The 20,594-nt window shown below is 42.3% G+C and overlaps 1 protein-coding gene across 3 annotated transcripts in view; it reads left to right on the top strand.

Annotated features, from left to right (window-relative positions):
• LOC307116574 (uncharacterized protein) overlaps positions 1 to 19,462 on the top strand; it is a 35,653-nt gene extending 16,191 nt beyond the window's left edge. Inside the window, exons 1-3 of one of the 3 annotated variants that reach the window (XM_079800653.1) lie at positions 347 to 675; positions 1,553 to 1,679; positions 11,949 to 19,462. In XM_079800653.1, coding sequence (XP_079656779.1) covers positions 643 to 675; positions 1,553 to 1,679; positions 11,949 to 14,125 — 2,337 coding nt within the window. In that variant the 5' untranslated portion in view covers positions 347 to 642 and the 3' untranslated portion in view covers positions 14,126 to 19,462. Of the gene's footprint in view, positions 1 to 346; positions 676 to 1,552; positions 1,680 to 11,948 lie in introns of those variants that run through there. The other 2 variants (XM_079800654.1, XM_079800655.1) reach the window with 2 other exon arrangements.
• The last annotated feature ends 1,132 nt before the right edge of the window (positions 19,463 to 20,594 follow it).

Raw genomic sequence — 20,594 nt, 5'->3', positions numbered from 1 at the left:
CCCCCAGCTACATTTGGCCTGAAGGAGACACATGCCTATTGTCCTGAATGAAGAAACAATGCCTGCCCTTCAGAAAGAGCAGGTCCTGAAGAAAGATATGCAAAACCAGCAGCTAAAGGAAGCCAGCAGGTGCAGGAGAAACAAACTTGCCCCAGAAATCACCTCCCCTGAAGGCGCTGGATGCCTGAGTACACTTGGTGTGTTCTTGGGCTATTTGTCCTCAAAACCAATCCTGGAGTCAGCTCTGAAGAAATGCAGAATTCCGGACTTGGAGCCTAGAAACTACATTACCCAGAAGGCCTTGTACGGAATGCCACCAGGCTGAGCCAATGGAGGCTCAGAAAAGACAGTTTCCTTTGTCCATTTCTGTGGGCGGGACTAGTCCTCCGGGCGGGTTTTGTCTTCTGTCAAGTCTGTCAGGCGGTCGGGAGCTCCAGGTCGCAGGGTCCCGAGGAGAAGGCAGGAGAGGGGTGTTCCCCGCCTCACAGCCCATGGGGGGTGCCCGCAGGGCGCTCACAGCCCACACTTGGGGTTGAAGCTCCCAGTCGCTCCCTGGACCGCGCCGGGCCTCGGACCGGCACCGCCATTCCCTGGGCGGCTGCTGCCCCCGCCGCTCCCGCCCCGCTCGGCCCCCAGAGAGCAATGGCGGCGCCCGCGCTGAGGAGCTTCGCTGAGGTGAGTTCCTGTCCCCCGGGCCTCACCGCCTCCTCACACCGAACAGGACCGCCCGGGTGCGGGCGCCTGTCACGTCCTGCAGCTCAGTCCGCGTGGAGGACCGTGAGGAAGGCGGAGGGGAGAGGAGCGTTGTGGCTTCTGAGGCACAGCCAGTGCAGGGCGGAGAGGACAGGGCTGACTGGCATCTGAGGTTCCCTGAGGGTGTGGGCTGTGAGGATTGGCGGACAGATCAGAGGCTGCAGGGAGGACGGCACAGCCTCATTGGGGCTTTCCCGGCTGTGGGGTCCCTCAGGGGCCGGGGGTGGTGCTGGACCCGGCTGGGAGACAAGCTTCTTCTCTACATGCCATGTGCCAAGTTCATGGGTGAGTCCAGCGAGATCCAGTGGCATTGGAGCAGGAAGGGGGCAGAGCTGAGGGAGTGAACCTGGGACTGAAGATGGGAAGAGGTTAAAGGTTACCCAGTGGTGTGCACATCTGGAGGAAGTGTGAGCTGATGGTCCCCGGGACCTGGTGTGGGGACTTAAAGGCGAAGCATAAACCCAGGCTTGGCTGTGTCTTGGAGGCATGATCTAGGGGACTGCAGTGGAATTGCTTGGCAGGAAGGCTGGGGCCCTGCAGGCATCGCCCAGACCTTAAATGGCATTGCTCTCTCCCCTCCCCTCCCCCAATCCTTCCCGCCCAACCCAGCTGCTCTGCTGAGGGCAATCCCAGTGAGTAATGGGACTGTGATGAGAGAGCAGCCTGCACTGGCATTAAGCCCTGGTGTCCACACTAACCGGGTGCCCTGGAGGAGGTTGAGGGGGGGAAGGTGTGTCAGGAGCAGGAGTGGGGCTTCTCAGAAAGGCAGCTCTGGTTTCAGTTGTCTCCATTCTGACAGGTTGGCGTGACCTTTGAGGACATTGCCCTGTACTTCTCCAGGGAGGAATGGAGCCTCCTTGATGAGGGTCAGAGACAGCTGTACCTGAATGTGATGCTGGAGAACTTTGAACTTGTATCCTCGCTGGGTAAGACCCTCACTGTCACCAGTGACCTGGACTTGGCTTTGTGATTTCCCAGGCCTCATCCCCCAGGGTGTGCTGTGTCCTCCCATGTAGACTGTGGTTCTGCTTGATTTTCCAGGTTCCTGGGTAGTTGCTGTCCTGGGGAGGGTGGGTCTGTTTCCCCTGCTCCCTTCTATTTCTGAAGTCCCAGTTCTCCCCGCTGTACTACGTTCACAGGGAAGGACTTGTGATTAGTAATGTTGCAGGAAGCCTGAGGGATTTGACCTTGATTAGTGAGGAAACCATTTTTTATGGCTTTTTTTTTTTAGTACATATTTTTGTAAGAATTATCTCTACATCTTTAACCTGTTCGTTAACTGTATTTTTTGGTTGAAGACTCTTTGGAATATCCTGTATATTTAATATATTAATTGCTTAAGACATACAGGAACACATATTTTTGCATGTGCTCAATTTCAATTTGCAGATATTGCTCCCTCACACTCGCTTTTCTACAAAGTCCATGTTTCTAGGAAGCTGTGATGTTTGTTACTAGTGCTTAGCAAATAAATATTGTTAATGAAGTTATATCAAGTTTGCTTTTGAGACAGAGTCATTGCATTGTTATTAGCCTGCAGTATAGTATGAACATACCTTTATTATTCCCTGGGAACTCCCAACTATTTGTGTGAATTTCTGTCCATATCACAATATTCTCTTTATTGTGCTAATCAGAACCTAATCCACAGTATCTCCAAGGGATTCCTTCATATGATTTGGGATTATTTTCGCTAATCCTCTAGATTGCCTTTCATTTCATTTTGTTTATTGCTGTGTTCTGTGAAGAAGCTTTTCTTCATTTGTTTCAATCTGGACTGTTAGTTTTTTCTGTTTTTTAAAAATATATTTTACTGAATTTTTACAGAGAGGAAGAGAGAGGGATAGAGAGTTAGAAACATCCATGAGAGAGAAACATTGATCAGCTGCCTCTTGCACACCCCCTACTGGGGATGTGCCTGCAACCCAGGTATATGCCCTTGACTGGAATTGAACCTGGGACCCTTCAGTCCACAGTCCTGTGCTCTGTCCACTGAGCCAACCCTGTTATGGATGTTTTTTTCTATTTTGTCTGGTGGTTGGTGTCATACCCAGAAACTCCTGTCCAAAACAAATCTCCAAAACTTTTTCTCTCGTTTGTCCTGAAGAGGGTTAAGTTTTAGGGCTGACATTCAATTCTGTCATGCAGGTTGAGTTACATTTTATCAGCAATGTCCAGTATTGTTGTGTTTACATGTGAGTATTGATTTCAGCAGCACCATTCATTGAAGAAACTATCTTTCCCTTCTTCTGTGCCTTGCAGCTTTGTCAGAGATTACTTGAAAGTATGTGCCTGGGTTTATTTCTGTGTTTTCTGTTCTGTTCTGTTGATGTATGTGTCTGTGTTTCTCCAGCAACACACTGTTTCTTGCTTTCTCTTTGTAATAAGTAGAAGTCAGGAAGTTTATGCCACCAGTTTTGTTTTCATTCAAGATTGCTTTTGCTGTTTGAGTTTTTTAATTCCCTACATTTGAAGATTCTCTTTTCATTTTCTTTGTAAAATACCATAGGAATTATCCTCAGGATTGCATTTAATCGATAAATTGTGTTGTGTACATAGATATTTTCAATATATTTCTTTTTTAAAATTCTTTATTGTTTAAAGTATTACATATTGTATTACATATGTCTCCTTTTCCCCCCCATTGACCACAAATGACTGATATCATGTGATATTTATCTTTCTCTGGCTGGCTTATTTAGCTTAGTAAAATGTTCCCCGGTCCATCCATGCTGTTGGAAATAGTAAGAGGTCCTTCTCTTTTATAGCAGAGTAGTATTCCATTGTGTAGTTGTACCACAGCTTTTTATTTATTTATTTATTTTTATTTTAAAAAAATTTTTAAAATATACTTTATTGATTTTTACAGAGAGGAAGGGAGAGGGACAGAGAGCTAGAAATGTCGATGAGAGAGAAACATCGACCAGCTGCCTCCTGCACACCCCGCACCGGGGATGTGCCCGCAACCAAGGTACATGCCCCCGACCGGAATCGAACCTGGGACCTTCCAGTCCGCAGGCCGACGCTCTATCCACTGAGCCAAACCGGTTTCGGCGTGTACCACAGCTTTTTAATCCACTCATCTGCTGATGGGCACTTAGGTTGTTTCCAAATCTTAGCTATGTTAAATTGTGCAGCTATGAACATAGGGGTGCATATGTCCATTCTGATTGATGTTTCCGATTTCTTTCTTCTTTTTTTTTTTTTTAATATATTTTATTGATTTCTTACAGAGAGGAAGGGAGAGGGATAGAGAGCTAGAAACATCGATGAGAGAGAAACATTGACCAGCTGCCTCCTGCACACCCCCCACTGGGGATGTGCCCGCAACCAAGGTACATGCCCTTGACCGGAATCGAACCTGGGACCTTTCAGTCTGCAGGCTGACGCTCTATCCACTGAGCCATACCAGTTGGGGCAGTATTTCTGATTTGGGGGATATTTTCCTACAAGTGGGATCACTGGGTCAAATGTGAGTTCCATTTTTAATTTTTTGAGGAAACTTTATACTATTTTTTACAGTGGCTGAACCTGTCTGCATTCCCACCTGCCATGCACAAGGGTCTCTTTCTCCACATCCTCGCCAGCACTTGTTTGTTGATTTGTTGACAGGTGTGAGATGGTACCGCATTGTCATTTTGTTTTGTTTTGTTTTTATAATTTTTTAAAATGTATTTTATTGATTTTTTACAGAGAGGAAAGGAGAGGGATAGTTAGAAACATCGATGAGAGAGAAGCATCGATCAGCTGCCTCCTGCACACCCCCTACTGGGGATGTGCCTGCAACCAAGGTACATGCCCTTGACCGGAATCAAACCTGGGACCCTTCAGTCCCCAGGCTGACGCTCTATCCATTGAGCCAAACCAGCTAGGGCAGGCATTGTCATTTGATTTGCATCTCTCAGATGATTAGTGACTTTGAGCATGTTTTCATATGTCTCTTGGCCTTCCGTATGTCCTCTTTCAAAAGTGTCTATTTAATTCCTTTGACCATGTTTTGATTGCATTGTTTATCTTTTTATTAAGATGTCTGAGTTCCCCGTAAATTTTGGAGAGTAAACCCTAATCAGATATAACTTTGGCAAATAAGTTCTCCCATGCTGTGGGCTTTGTTGATGGTTTCTTTGCCTATGCAGAAGCTTTTTATATTGATGTAAGTGCCATTTGTTTATTTTTCCCTTAGTTTGCATTGCCCTAGATGCTGCCTTGGTAAAGACATTGCTAGGACGTATGTCTGATATTTTGCTGCCTGTGGATTCTTCTAAGATTTTTATGGTTTCCCATCTTATGTTTAAGTCCTTTATCCATTTTGAGTTTACTTTTGTATATGTTGTAAGTTGGTGGTCTAGTTTCATTTTTTTGCATGTATCTGTCCATTTTCCCCAACACTGTTTATTGAAGATACTTTTTTTATTTCTTTATTGATTAAGGTATTACATATATGCTCTTATTGCCCCATTGCCCCCCACCCCGCGACTCATGCCCTAACCCCCCTGTTGTCTGTGTCCATTGGTCAGGCTTATATGCATGCATACAAGTCCTTTGGTTGATCTCTTCCCCTTACCCCCACCCTCCCCTACCTTCCCTCTGAGGTTTGATGGTCTGATCGATGTTTCTCTGACTCTGGACCTGTTTTTGTTCATCAGTTTATGTTGTTCATTATATTCCATAAATGAGTGAGATCATGTGTTATTTATCTTTCACTGAGTGGCTTATTTCGCTTAGCATAATGCTCTCCAATTCCATCCATGCTGTTGCAAATGGTAAGAACTCCTTTTTTACTGCAGCGTAGTATTCCATTGTGTAGATGTACCACAGTTTTTTAATACACTCATCTGCTTATGGGCACTTAGGCTGTTTCCAAATCTTAGCTATGGTAAATTGTGCTGCTATGAACATAGGGGTGCATATATCTTTTCTATTTGGTGTTTCTGGATTCTTGGGATATATTCCTAGATGTGGGATCACTGGGTCAAATGGGAGTTCCATTTTTACTTTTTTGGGGAAACTCCATACTGTTCTCCACAGTGGCTGAACCAGTCTGCATTCCCACCAGCAGTGCACGAGGATTCCTTTTTCTCTGTATCCTCGCCAGTACTTGTCGTTTTGTTGATTTGTTGATAACAGCCATTCTGACAGGTGTGAGATGGTACTGCATTGTGGTTTTGATTTGCATCTTTTGAGCATGTTTTCAGGTGTCTCTTGGCCTTCCTTCTATCTTCTTTCAAAAAGTATCTATTTAGGTCCCTTGCTTAATTTTTAATTGGATTGTTTATCTTCCTTTTATTAAGTTGTATGAGTTCCCTGTAAACGCTGGAGATTAAACCCTTATCGGTGATAACATTGACAAATATGTTCTCCCATGCAGTGGGCTTTCTTGTTGTTTTGTTGATGGTTGATCATTTCTTTTGCTGTGGAAAACCTTTTTTTTTTTCTTTTTTCTTTTTTTTTTCTTTTTTTATGTAGTACCATTGGTTTATTTTCTCTTTAGTTTCCATTGCTCTAGGAGCAGTATCAGTGAAGAAATTGCTTCTACATATGTCTGAGATTTTGTTGCCTGTGGATTCCTCTAGTATTTTTATGGTTTCCCATGTTATATTTAAGTTCTTTATCCATTTTGAGTTTATTTTTGTATATGTTGTAAGTTGGTGGTCTAGTTTCATTTTCTTTTGCATGTATCTGTCCAATTTTCTCAACACCATTTATTGAAGAGACTGTCTTGACTCCATTGTATGCTGTTGCCTCCTTTGTCAAATATTGAGCATAATGGCTTGTGTTGATTTCTGGGTTGTGTGTTCTGTTGCATTGTTCTATATGTCTATTGTTGTGCCAGTACCAGGCATTTTTGTAATATGGCTTGGTATCTGGTATTGAGATTCCTCCAACTTTGTTCTTCTTTCTCAAGATTGCTGCAGCTATTCGTTTTTTTTTTTTTTTTTTTTATTCCATACGGGTTTTTGGAGAGTTTGTTCTAGGTCTGTGAAATATGCCGTTGATATTTTAATGGGGAGTGCATTGAATCTATAGATTGCTTTGGGTAGTGTGGACATTTTAATGATGTTGATTCTACCAATTCATGAACATGTTATATTCTTCCATTTGTTTATGTCTTCTATCTCTTTTTTCAACTTCCTGTAGTTTTCAGAGTATAGGTCTTTTACCTCCTTAGTTAAGTTTATTCATAGGTATCCTAATTTTTTTTTTTGCAATGGTAGATAAGATTGTGGGTTTTTTTGGGTTTTGTTTTGTTTTTTCTTTTTTCTCTCTTTCTGTGAGTTGATTACGAGTATATAAAAAAGCCATAGATTTCTGGGTGTTAATTTTGTATCCTGCTACATTGCTGAATGCATTTATTATATTTAGTAGCTTTTTGATGGAGTCTTTATGGTTTTTGTTGCACAATATCATGTCATCTGTGAATAATGATAGTTTTACTTCTTTCCAATCTGGTTGCCTTTCATTTCTTGTTCTTGTCTGATCACTATGGCTAGCACTTCCTGTACTATGTCAAACAGGAGTGGTGAAAGTGGGCGTCCCTGCCTTGTTCCTGTTGTTAGGGAAAATGGTTTTAGTTTTTGCCCATTGAGTCTGATGTTGGTTGTAGGTTTGTCATATAAGGCTTTTATTATGTTGAGGTATGATCGATCCTTTTGCTCCCACTTTGCTGAGAGTTTTTATCAAGAAAGGGTGTTGGGCCGAAACCGGTTTGGCTCAGTGGATAGAGCGTCGGCCAGCGGACTGAAAGGTCCCGTGTTGGATTTCTATCAAGGGCAGGTTCCTTGGTTGTGGGCACATCCCCAGTGGGGGGTGTGCAGGAGGCAGCTGATTGATGTTTCTCTCTCATTGATGTTTCTAATTCTCTCTCTTCCTCTCTGTAAAAAATCAATGAAATATACAAAAAAAGAAAAGAAAGGGTGTTGTGTTTTGTCAAATGCTTTTTCTGCATCAATTGATATGATTATGTGATTTTTGCTTTCACTTTGTTTATGTGGTGTATCATGTGATTTTTGGTAGTGTACCATCCTTGCATCCCCAGAATAAATCCCATTTGGTCATGGTGTATGACCTTTCTAATGTAATGCTGGAATTGATTTGCCCAAATTTTATTGAGGATTTTAGCATCTATCCGGGCCATTGTGACCTAGTAGGAGAGCTGCAGTGTAGGACTCTCTTTTGTGGGGCTTTGGTGCTCAGTGAGTCTGCCCCTTGAGTGTGTCGCTTATGGATGTGAAGTGTTGTAAGCTGCAATGGTATGACATTCAGCACTGGGTACACTGGCTCTAGGGTCTTTAGGGAGATATAAAGTCAGCCCCTGCCTGGAACCACCCAGCAGGATCCACAGAGCATTCTGCAGATTCTCCTCTCTGTATCGTGTTTGGATTGCCCCGATGAGGCCCAGCAGTAAAGCAAGGAAGGCTAGTGCTGGTGCCAGGTCTTGGGCCTTTTATTGATAGTTGGGGCTCCCTGACCCAACTGCAACTTGTTTGAAAGGTTTTACCTGAGCAAGGACAGGCCATGCATATACAAAAGCTGCTGCACACAGCTTGGGTGGGGTTGTAATAAAATGGGTGAGGTGTCAGGGAATCACTAGGGCGGAGCAAACAGAAATGACTGTGATTCAGGCCTGGGACTCTTGAGGTTCCAGCATAGGACCAATGATCTGTGAGAGAACCTCCATCTGGGAGGAACCGCCCTTGAGTTCCTGCCCCAATTCCAGTCAATCTAGTTTCTCCTTGTTGGTATCTGGGACCCTGCTGAGCCTAGCCTGGCACTGGAGCTTGGAGGAAGCGGGAACTTGTAACTTCAGTTCCTGGTGCTGGCATTACAAGAAGAGCAGCTGGATCTCCTGCAGCCTCTGTGTTACTGAGCCCCAATCCGCACTGGTTTTTACAGCCAGTAGTTCTCACTGCCCACAGGACTTCTTTCTCCAGCTCTGGGATCCTGGTCTGGGCTTCTTGTGTGGTACTGGGACCCCTTGCTCCTCCAGGTGACCTCTGCAGAGACTACCTCCCTCCCAATTAAAAAAGTGGCCCACATGGGTACAGGACCAGCATCTTCAGTGCCTCCGCACCTCCTACCAGTCTCAGTGTGCTGTCTTCTTTACTTCTCTAGTCAGTCCTAAGACTTCCATTCATCCAGTTGTCTAGCAATTCTGGCTGATGGTTGTTCTGTATTTTAGTTGTAATTTTGATGTGGTTGTGGGAGGCAGCGAGTATAGGCTTTTGCCTACACCGCCATTTTGAATCTCTTCTCCGGTAACTTTTCTGAATTCAATTCTTTATTCTTCTTTTATCTTCACCTGAATAATGAGAATATTTTTTCCATTGATTTATTTTTTTTTTCTGAGAGAGAGAAAGGGAGAGGGGGAGAGAGGGAGAGAGAGAGAGAGAGAGAGAGAGAGAGAGAGAGAGAGAGAGAGAGGAGAGAGAGAGAGAGACCAATTGGTTGCCTCCCACATGTGCCCTTGCTGGAGAGGGTGTCGAACCTGAAACCCACATACCTGCCCCTGACTGGGAAACAGATCCATGAGCTTCCAGTATATAGGGAGGCACTCTCAGTAGTGATTGACACAGACCAGGGCAATTTATTTATTCTTTCAGTTATTTATTTATTTTAAAAATATATTTTATTGATTTCAGAGAGGAAGGGAAGGAGAGAGAGATAGAAACATGAATAATGAGAGAGAGTCATTTATCATTGCTTCTTGCGTGCCCCGTAAGGGATATTGGGCCGGCAACCTGTGCATGTCCCCTGGCAAGGAATGTAATTGTGATCTCCTAAGTCATGTGCCAATGCTCAATCACTGAGCCATACTGGGCAGCCTTTATTTATTTATTTTAGAGGCAGGAAGGGAGACAGAGAAATAGAGGGAAACATTGATCTGCTGTTCTCCCCATCTAAGCATTTATTGGCTGTCCCCTACATGTGCCCTGGTGAGCAATCAAACTGATAACCATGATGCATCAGGACCACACACTCAACAAGATAGTTACCTGGCCAGGGCTCCAAATTTGTTTATTAATTTCAGAAGCTCATATGGGATCTTGACAAATTTCTCTAATGGAGGGTTATCTCATCTCCTAATAGCATCTCTTATGATGTTTTACAGTTCATAGTGTCAGTTGTAATGTCTTACCTTTTATTTCTTTGAGGTTTGTTTGTTTGGTTTTGTAATTTTGCTTCAGGCTAGCTCAAGATTTGCCAATTTTTGTATTTTTTAGAAAAGTACCTGTTAGGTATTATTTTATTTTGTCTTGTCTCACTTTTATTGATGCTTATTCAAATATTTATTGTTTCATTACTTTGCCATCTTTGGGTTTACTTTCTTGTTTTATCTCCACATTTCTGAGATGGAAGGTTAGATTTTTTGAGATCTTTTTTCATAATGCAGGCATTTATCCCTATAAAATTTCCTCTTAAAATTGCATTTTCTCAATTTTATACATGATTTTTGGTAGGTTGTCTTTTCATTTACTTTGTCTTTAGACTTTTTTGAGTTTGTTTTGTGTTTGGCTACCATGATATTCTTATCTATTTATTTATGATTGGTCTCAGATAGAGTGGACGAGAGATGGAGAGAGAGACAGTGAGCGGGGGGCGGGGAGAAACATCAATGTGAGGGAGAAACATCTATCAGCTGCCTTCTGCACACAAGCTAACTGGAAATGGAACCCACATACTGATATGTGCCTTGACTGGGAAATGAATCCTCGACCCTTTGGTACACGGGACGATGCTCCCACCAACTTAGCTATACTGGCCAAGGCATTCTGTGGTTTCTAAACACAAAAATTTCCAGTATTTTTGGAAGAAAAGTCTACTATGGTCAATGATAACAGAAGCACAATGGCTGCTGGACGTAACTCTGACCCTTGTTTTTGACTGCAGGTATCTTCAAATATGTTTGTTCCCCCAGTCTTTCCAGTAATCCTTTCTGTACAGTTCTCCTTTATTTGTGTCTGTAATCCTGTTTCTCTTCATGGTACTCTTATTCCCATTTCCTATGGCGTTTTTGTTCATGAATAGCTGTCTACTTCCACTGGGATGGGGAAGGTGCTCATATCTCTGATCCTGCCATCTTGCTGATGTCACTCACATAGGTCTTTTGTCTGTGATCTCATTTGTCCTTTGTTGTTCTACAACAGTGTTGACCATCCATCGTTTCTGTTTTTCTTTGAAGATTTGCATCATTTATCCCATGCAATGGCTCAAATGGAATTTTAAGGGAAAGAATCATTTGTGCATCACAGAAGAAACACAACTTTATGAATTGCACTGAGGACCCACAGGCAGTCTTGCCTTGGTGAAGGGTCATTGTGGGGAGGAAATATTTGGTAAAATATTTCCCACACCCAGAGTACACAAAACATTGACTTCCAACATGGATATCCTTTTCCTGAATAAATGTGTGGAGGCAACTGATGTCTTTCGTACATGCTTTTCTGGTGTAACAATTTCTTCGCCTTTGAAACGTCATCCCACGTGTCGAAATAGCATTAGGACTGTCCCTGGTCTTTCATTAGAAGTGTAAAAAGAATCTCACTTGCAAACAGCTGGCCTTTGTTACATTCATAGCTAGAAACCTAGTGTTTTGTTATAGTTGCCCATTCCTTACCCAATTATGTTTTTTTGTGCTTATTGTTGATACTTTGCCAATTACTCAGTTCTAATAGTGATCATATCTACTCAATTTTCCATCCCACAGATAACCTTAACCTCTCTGGACTTTGTACCTCTGCCTCTTTCATAAGTCTCTCTTTACTGCACTCCAACGTTCGTACATACCTGCAGCACCTTGCAGTGCACTCTCATTATTATATTGACGTTGAACTTCATGTTCTCTAATACAATTACTTTTTATGGCTTTGAACAACTTTACATTATTCTACACAGACTCACATGGTCAGCATGTAAGGTCCTAAAGGAAGCCGTTTGTGCAGGAACAATGAGTAGAGCCTTCTTCTCTTCTTTGTGTCCCATCCTGTGCTTCTGTCCCTCTCTTGGTGAGCTTTTCATCATCGACTGACCTTTGGTGCCACGTAATGTATAGCATCCATTTCCTCAGAGTTTACTTCACTTGTCTTAAAAATTTTTGTATTGAATCAGGCCTAGTCAGGACAGATAAACATTTGTTAAGAAGATATTCTGTTTTTGTAAGGTCAATATGTCCTTCACCAATGTTTCCTTTTGTTCAGGTTGCTTTTGTGGAACAGAGACAGTGGAGACATCGATGGAAGAGAAGGTTTCTGTAAGAGTGTCACAGGCAAGGAATCCCAAGTTAGTCTTGTCTTCCCAGAAGAACCAACCCTGTGAGAGTTGTGGGCCAGTCTTGGGAAACATTTTCAACTTGATGGAAGAGCAGGGAACCCAACATGGACAGATACTGTTGAGGTGTGGGGCATGTGCAAAATGGTCTTATTTCAGTCCAAAATTTCACCAGCAGCATGAGAAAGAGACTTTCATTAGAAGTGTAAAAAGAATCTCACTTGGAAACAGCTGTAGTCTCTATATGTCCCAGAATCATTTCACATGCAGGGAGGTTGGGCAGGGTGTCCTTACCGGGTCAGGACATCTCCACCTAAAGGCTACTCAGATCAGGGACAGTCCTAATGCTATTTCGACACGTGGGATGACGTTTCAAAGGCGAAGAAATTGTTACACCAGAAAAGCATGTACGAAAGACATTAGTTGCCTCCACACTTTTATTCAGGAAAAGGATATCCATGTTGGAAGTCAATGTTTTGTGTACTCTGGGTGTGGAAAATATTTTACCAAATTTTCTAGCTCGCATTATCAACAGCGACATGACACTGGAGAAAGGCCATATCAGTGCAGTGAATTTGGGAAATCTTTTTGCAGTAGTAACAGCCTAGATGATCACCAAGCTTCGCCCACTGGAAAAGGTCCTTATGAGCACAGTGAATGTGGAAAAGCTTTTACCAGTAGCTGTGCCCTCCATTATGATCAGAAAGTTCACACAGGAGAAAGGCCTTATGAGTACAATGAATGTGGGAAATCTTTACCTGATAGCAGTAAGCTTCATTGTCATGAGAAGGTACTTTGTGATCATCAGAGAGTTCATACGGGAGAAAAGCCTTATAAATGCAGTGAATGTGGGAAATCTTTTATCACTACCACTAAACTTCGTGATCATCAGAGAGTTCATACAGGAGAAAAGCCTTATAAATGCAGTGACTGTGGAACGTCTTTTACCTGGAGCAGTGATCTTCGTCGTCATCAGAGAGTTCATACAGGGGAAAATACTTATAAATGCAGTGACTGTGGAAAGTCTTTTACAAGAAGCACTCGTCTCAAATATCATCAGAGAGTTCACACAGGAGAAAAGCCTTATCAATGCAGTGAATGTGGGAAATGTTTTACCTGTAGTACTAACCTTCATAGTCATCAGAGAGTTCACACTGCAGAAAAGCCTTATAAATGCAGTGAATGTGGGAAATCTTTTACCTGGATGGCTAGCCTTCGTACTCATCAGAGAGTTCACATTGGAGAACAGCCTTATAAATGCAGTGAATGTGGGAAATCTTTTATCACTACCACTAAACTTCGTTATCATCAGAGAGTTCATACGGGAGAAAAGCCTTATAAATGCAGTGAATGTGGGAAATCTTTTACCACTAACACCAATCTTCGTAAGCATCAGAGATTTCATACAGGAGAAAAGCCTTATAAATGCAGTGACTGTGGAATGTCTTTTACCTGGAGCAGTGATCTTTGTCGTCATCAGAAAGTTCATACAGGAGAAAAGCTTTATCAATGCAGTGAATGTGGGAAATGTTTTACCTGTAGTACTAGCCTTCATACTCATCAGAGAGTTCACACTGGAGAAAAGCCTTATAAATGCAGTGAATGTGGGGAATCTTTTACCTGGAGCTCTACCCTTCGCACTCATCAGAGAGTTCACATTGGAGAACAGCCTTATAAATGCAGTGAATGTGGGAAATCTTTTATCACTACCACTCAACTTCATGATCATGAGAGAGTTCATACGGGAGAAAAGCCTTATAAATGCAGTGAATGTGGGAAATCTTTTACCACTAACACCAATCTTCGTAGTCATCAGAGAGTTCACACAGGAGAAAAGCCTTATAAATGCAGTGATTGTGGAACGTCTTTTACCTGGAGCACTGGTCTTCGTCGTCATCAGAAAGTTCACACAGGAGAAAAGCCTTATCAATGCAGTGAATGTGGAAAATGTTTTACCTGTAGTACTAACTGTTATACTCATCAGAGAGCTCACATTGGAGAACAGCCTGTTAAATGCAGTGAATGTGGGAAATCTTTTCCAAGTAGCAACAGTCTTCAGTATCATCAGAGAGCTCAAAATGGAGAAAGGCGTTATGAGTGCAATTAATGTGCGATATCTCTCAGTCTAATTTGTAAATTACCTCTGCACAAGAGTCTGGATGTGAAAAGGTTCTTAGACGTGTAGGAAATGTATTTTGTTAGTTAGGATTTAACAATTGTATAAGATAATCAGTGAAGTCTCATTAGTCTGAGTTATATCTCGTACATTTAATCACCTACATTATGTAACGTTCCGGCAACTGTTTTTGCTGTTCTGTTTGTTTCTTTTAATTTTGGAACACTATGTATCTACGTTGCACTTTCTAACATACAGAGATGTCCTGCCAGATCTATGTCACTGCATATTTCTGTCGCTGAAGGTATTTCTCCTGGTCCACAGGAGATGGCATCAATCACCATCCTTACGTGCCCAGGGAAGCTAACTCTGTTGTCTAATTTGTTGAAGAAAATTAGGAATACCTGAGCCCTTAGCTCTTACTTGTTTCCCTGTCAAAGTTGTCACATAGGACTGATTACTGTTGGCGCCAGTAAATATAATGGTGGAGAGTAATTGCCATTTTGAGGGACACACTTTCCCTAGTTGCTAATGATGAATTTATTGAGTGCCTAAGTCATCAACTGGAGAACTGCCAGTCTCAGATCTCGTTCTTTGCAAAATAATGACGGCTTTTTCCTAAGATTTCTTTAATGTTGGGTGTTCTACAGACTCTTTGGGTTAATTTATAAGAAGATCTGGGCTCTCCAAGCATGATGAGGTGAAAAACATTTATGGGGTCTCAAAAATTTTTCCCTTGAGGGAAGACTATGGTGCAGAAATTAGCTCAGCAATTTTAGCCAAATTTATAACTTTCCTGTAATTTTCTTGAAAACACTGTGGACTCTAGTCCTCATGTGAAGATGGATGCTTTGAGACACAGAGATCACTCCAAAGAGGGGGTAGCTGTGACAACCTCAAGTATGTCTCCTAGAAGGGTGAATTTTTTTCATGTTTTCAAGGGATGCTAAGACATTTGAAGGGAACCTCCTGCCCAGGTCTTGCAGAGGGCAATGTGCCCCAGTGCCTTCAATTCCATGGATGATGGTCACTGGTTGGAAAACCATTGCAGTGAGGGGAACCTCTTTCACTGCAGAAACACTGACCTAATTGTTGTGGGACCAGACTGTAGCCCATTAGATGGAATGGTCTTCATCTAAACCTGCACCCAGAAATTTTTTTGATGAAAAGACTACAGGAGCGGTGTGTGCACAGATCTGAGGGACTCCAGGCATGTTTATCTTCTGTGGAGTGGTCATTGTCATTGAATATAATGAAGAGGTTTTGTGGGTTCCTGTAGCTTCTCAGATGTTCTCATCAGAGTCATTGGTGCTCTGGCAGCAGAACAAAGATGAAGATAAAGACTGTCTTTTGACCAGAGATGTGGCTTTGTGACCCAGTCAGCATTCCAGTGGGTTTGGGTGAAAGTTCTTCATTGCTTGTTACATTTTCTGTCACTGAAGGCATAAGTATGGAGATTGAATATAGAGTTGCCAAACCTGTTGTTCCGAAATAGGTGAACGTACATTTCATCTTGAACCATTTTTAACAGCTGTAATGAGAAAATTTCATGTGTTCAGTATAGTGTTTCATAAATAACCACATTGTCATGAAAGTGAAACCATCATTATACTCACAGTACTGACCATATCTGCCAATGTGTAGTTGCTTTATGACCGTTTAATCTGTTTCTGTTCCTCACAGCTTTCCTAGTAACCATGGATTTACATTCCATTTTAATAGAGAACTTTGCTTTTTCTAAATATTTTTCTGCTTAAATTTATATTTCACCCTAACCAGTTTGACTCAGTGGATAGAGCGTTGGCCTGTGGACTCAAAGGTCCCAGGTTTGATTCTGGTCAAGGGCATGTACCTTGGTTGCAGGCACATCCCCAGTAGGGAGTGTGTAGGAGGCAGCTGATCGATGTTTCTCTCTCATCGATGTTTCTAAGTTTCTATCCCTCTCCCTTCCTCTCTGTAAAAAATCAATAAAACCAATTTATATTTCATAAATTCTTGGAGATTTATTAAAGATATATTAGCAACTCATCTTTTTTTTTGATAGATAATATTCTTTTTGTTGTTGTTAATTAATCCTCACTCGTGGATAACATTCCATTTATTTATTTATTTTGAGAGTGGAAGAGAGAGGGAAAGACAGAGAGAAACATCAATGTCAGGGAAACACATGGATTGGTTGCCTCCTGCATGAGCCGTTATCATGCCCCAGGCCATGCATAACCAAGGTATGTGCCTTTGACCGGAATCGAATCCGGAACCCTTTGGTCCGCAGTCCTATGCTCTATCCATAGCCAAACTGGCTGGATATTCTTATCTTAGAATACATCACCTTCATGTCCATTTTAATAAATATTTGGTTATTTCTAATAAAGCTGGTACAAACATTCCTGTATAATTCTTTATATGGATATAAATGTTATTTACCTTTGTCACAATTTCAGGACATAATCTGAGCTTTTGGATGGATGAATGTTTAAATTTACCGAGATTAGCAAATTGTGATCTAAATAGAATATACCAGCAGGGCCGGTGTGGCTCAGTGCTTGGGCATCATCTCGTACAGCACAGGTTGTGGATTTGATTGCTGGTGGGGATATGTGCCTGGCTTGTGGGCTAGATCCACAGATTTGGGTGTACGCTAGGTGGCTGGCTGATATGCTACTCTTCCATCAATGTTTCCCTCTTCTCTCTCTAAAAATTAGTAAAGTATCCTTTAAAAGTAAAATATAAAGCTTAACTGATTGTACTTTTCTTTTTTGCATTTTTTCAGCAGTGTATGAAGGATTCACATTCTCCATATCCTAGAGAATATTTTATTTGGGCAATTATTATTTATTTAAACATTTTTTGGTAAGTTTATCGTGCTACCTCACTGTTTGATTATATTTTTTCTAGAAATTTATGTTTCGTTGTTTCTCAGATGTATATTTGCTGTGTCTGTATCTTTGTTAAAACCACTGATCATATGTCCTGCCTAATGTGCTATGAGTTTTGGCAATTTTCTTTAACAAAAAGACAATGGAATAACAAAGATGGATGTTGGAATTTCACTCATTTTGTGCCTTTTTTTGATTTAGGGAATAAATATTTTTTTGGATTGGAATAATGTGTTTTAATATTTTATATCTTTAAAAATATGTATTTTTAGAGCTTTTCAAAAGGTAAAAGATTATGCAATATGTAGAGAAACTAGAGTATGAGAATTTTTTAAAAAATTTTTTTATTAATTTCAGAGAGGAAGGGAGAGGGAGAGATAGAAACATCAATGAGAGAGAAGCATTGATAGGCTACCTCCTGCATGCTGCTACTGGGAATGGATCCCTCAACCTAGGCATGTGCCCTGACCAGAAATCGAATGGGGGATCTTTCTGTGCATGTGCTGATGCTTAACCACTGAGCCCACCAGCTGGGAATTTTGTAGTTTTTAAATGCTGTGCACAGTGCAGTGAGCACTTTTAAATTTAACCCGCACTACTAACATTCTCCACCACCTTCAGAAGAGCAGCCTTAGGAAACATTCTCAGGACAGGAACCCTTCATTGCCCCAGTGCCAACAAGCACCTTTGTTTTTAAGGGCTTTTGAGAAAGAACTGGGGCCTTTCTGAACCCGCTGACCCACCTGCAGGGAGGCAGTGCTGTGGGCACTAAGGTCTCCATGTTGGGCCTCCAACCTGGAGTCTCCAGGAGACTCACTACAGCTCCCTGCAGCTCAGTTGGTTAATGTGACATGAAGGTGATCACCATACTTCCCTAGGACTCTGAGGATCAATAAAAGTGCGAAACAGTACTTGCCTGTGGCAGCATTCCAGGGTTTCCTTTTTGAGCATTTTATTTTCTAATTCTCACAAAACCCTGGGAAGTCTGAACTAATAACGAACTGTTGGGAACATCCTCAATTACAGAAATGAAGATGATTTTCCAAATTTACTTAACAAACAGTGCCGGGCAGAACTGCAGACCCTGAGCGATGGGTGAGTGATGACTGACACACGTTTATGTGGAAGAGAGGGCTAAGGGTCTGCCTGGCCATAGGAGCCAAACAGCCCCGTTCGCCTGCCTCCTTAGGCTTTTATTGTAACAACAGCTGAACTAAAATTAACTATTAGAGACTATCAGTCCGGTAAGCATCCTTGAGAAGATCCATGCATCTGCAGTGTCCTTTAAGCGAGGACATCTCAAGACTAAGCATAAAGGTTTTGGTAAACACCTGGGGGCTCTCACGTACACAGACTGCTTACCCACACCTCCCCCTATTTTGTTTTGCTGGATGTAGAAGACAGAGGGAGGCGGCGAACTTTCTGCTTGGAATGTCAGGGTCCTTCCTCAGAGTGCTTTTACTTCTCAAGTTCTGATTTTGTAGACTATAAGAAAAACAAAAAGAAAGAAAAAAGAATTATGACACCAATGGTTAGTCCTATTAAGAAGACAGGTGCTTGCTGAAACCGGTTTGGCTCAATGGATAGAGTGTCAGTCTGCGGACTGAAAGGTCCCAGGTTCGATTCGGGTCAAGGGCATGTACCTTGGTTGTGGGCACATCCCCAATAGGGGCTGTGCAGGAGGCAGCTGGTCGATGTTTCTCTCTCATCGATGTTTCTAGCTCTCTGTCCCTCTCCCTTCCTCTCTGTGGAAAATCAATAAAATATAATTTAAAAAAAAGAAAAAAGAAGAAGACAGGTGCTTGCCAGCAGTAAATCCTAGCAAGTGTAGGGAACAGGTTTATAACAGGGAAGAGGATAGGGTGAGAAATGTAGCTACATGCAGACCTGGGGGCCTGTAGACATGAGCTATTATTATTAGTTACCAGGCAATGAGACGATGAGATGATGTTTTGACTTCTGGTGGGTTGGTCTGACACTGCTTATTGGTTCTGCTTGAATCACCTCCCTAATTACTTCGCACAGGCCTTGAAACTTTAAGAAAAAATTAACCCTCTACTCACATATGGAAATCTTAACTCTTTATTCACATAAGTATATGTGTTCTAAGATTTAAAATATTATGATTAGCCCTATCCGGTTTGGCTCAGTGGATAGAGTGTCATGCTGTGAACTGAAAGGTCCTAGGTTTGATTCCGGTCAAGGGCACATACCTGGGTTGTGGGCTCATCCCCAGAGAGGGACTTGCAGGAGGCAGCCAGTCCATGAATCTCTCCCATTGTGGATGCTTCTATCTCTGTCTCCCTCTTCCTTCCTCTCTGAAATCAATAAAAATATATTTAAAAAATAAATAAATAAAATATATTATTTTTTATTTTTTTACTCCCCTCTCCTTGCCCCTATGATTATTTTTTTAGATTAATTCAAGTGATCTGTAAGATATATTAATCAGTATACTTGCAATTTTCTTTTTTAAATTTAAAGATTTCTCTTTATAACCCTTTTATGACTTTCACAAACATTCTAACAACTTTCTCTTTTTTAAAATATATTTTATTGATTTCTTTATAGAAAGGAAGGGAGAGGGATAGAGAGTTAGAAACATCGATGAGAGAAAAACATCAATCAGCTGCTTCCTGCACACCTCCCACTGGGGATGTGCCCACAACCAAGGCACATGCCCCTGACTGGAATCGAACCTGGGACCCTTCAGTCCGCAGGTCGACACTCTTATCCACTGAGCCAAACCAGCCAGTTTTTTTCTGAAACTGCTTCCTGCTGACAATTGCTTGGAGCCCAGAGATCCTTGTTCTCTGTCAGTAGGACGATGAGGTCTGGCCATAGAAGGAGATGGCAATGGTGCCTAGAGGTGGTATTCCCTGGGTGCAAGTGGGGCTTGTAACCTGGTGGAGACAAAGTGTGCTATAAAATTTAGTGTAGGTGGCCCTAACCGGTTTGGCTCAGTGGATAGAGCATTGGCCTGCAGACTGAAGGGTCCCAGGTTTGATTCCGGTCAAGGGCATGTACCTTGGTTGTGGGCACATCCCCAGTAGGGGGTATGCAGGAGGCAGCTGATCGATGTCTCTCTCTCATCGATATTCCTGACTCTCTGTCCCTCTCCCTTCCTCTCTGTAAAAAATCAATCAAATATGTTTAAAAAAATAAAAATAAAATAAAATTTAGTGTGGGTGGGCTCAAGATGGCGGCGTAGATAAACATCTAAACTGCTGCTGTCCACAACAATTTCAAAACTACAACTAAAAGACGAAACGTTTATCACCCAGAACCACGGGAAAGCTGGCTGAGTGGAAGCTCTACAACTAGACGGAGCACTCAGGGCACAAACGCTGAAAAACTGAGGTACGGGGGCGCACGCGCGATATGGGCTGGTGCCGGAGCCTGGGTGGCAGCGTGCGTTGCTTTCTTCAACCCGAAGAAGAGACAAGCACCAGTCTCTCTGAAATCCAGTTTCCTGGGGGAAGCTGGACTGTCTGCCATCAGGTCGGAAAGTGAGGGTGGCTTGCTTGCAGAGCTGCAAGCAAGAATAATTGTATGCTGTGCTGGGGTGCGAGACGCGGGACGCA

The sequence above is a fragment of the Cnephaeus nilssonii genome (assembly GCF_951640355.1).
Source record: "Cnephaeus nilssonii genome assembly, chromosome: 20".
Taxonomy (NCBI): domain Eukaryota; kingdom Metazoa; phylum Chordata; class Mammalia; order Chiroptera; family Vespertilionidae; genus Cnephaeus; species Cnephaeus nilssonii.
The sequence above is the reverse complement of the archived record's forward strand: the minus strand, read 5'-3'. Positions and strand labels throughout refer to the sequence as shown.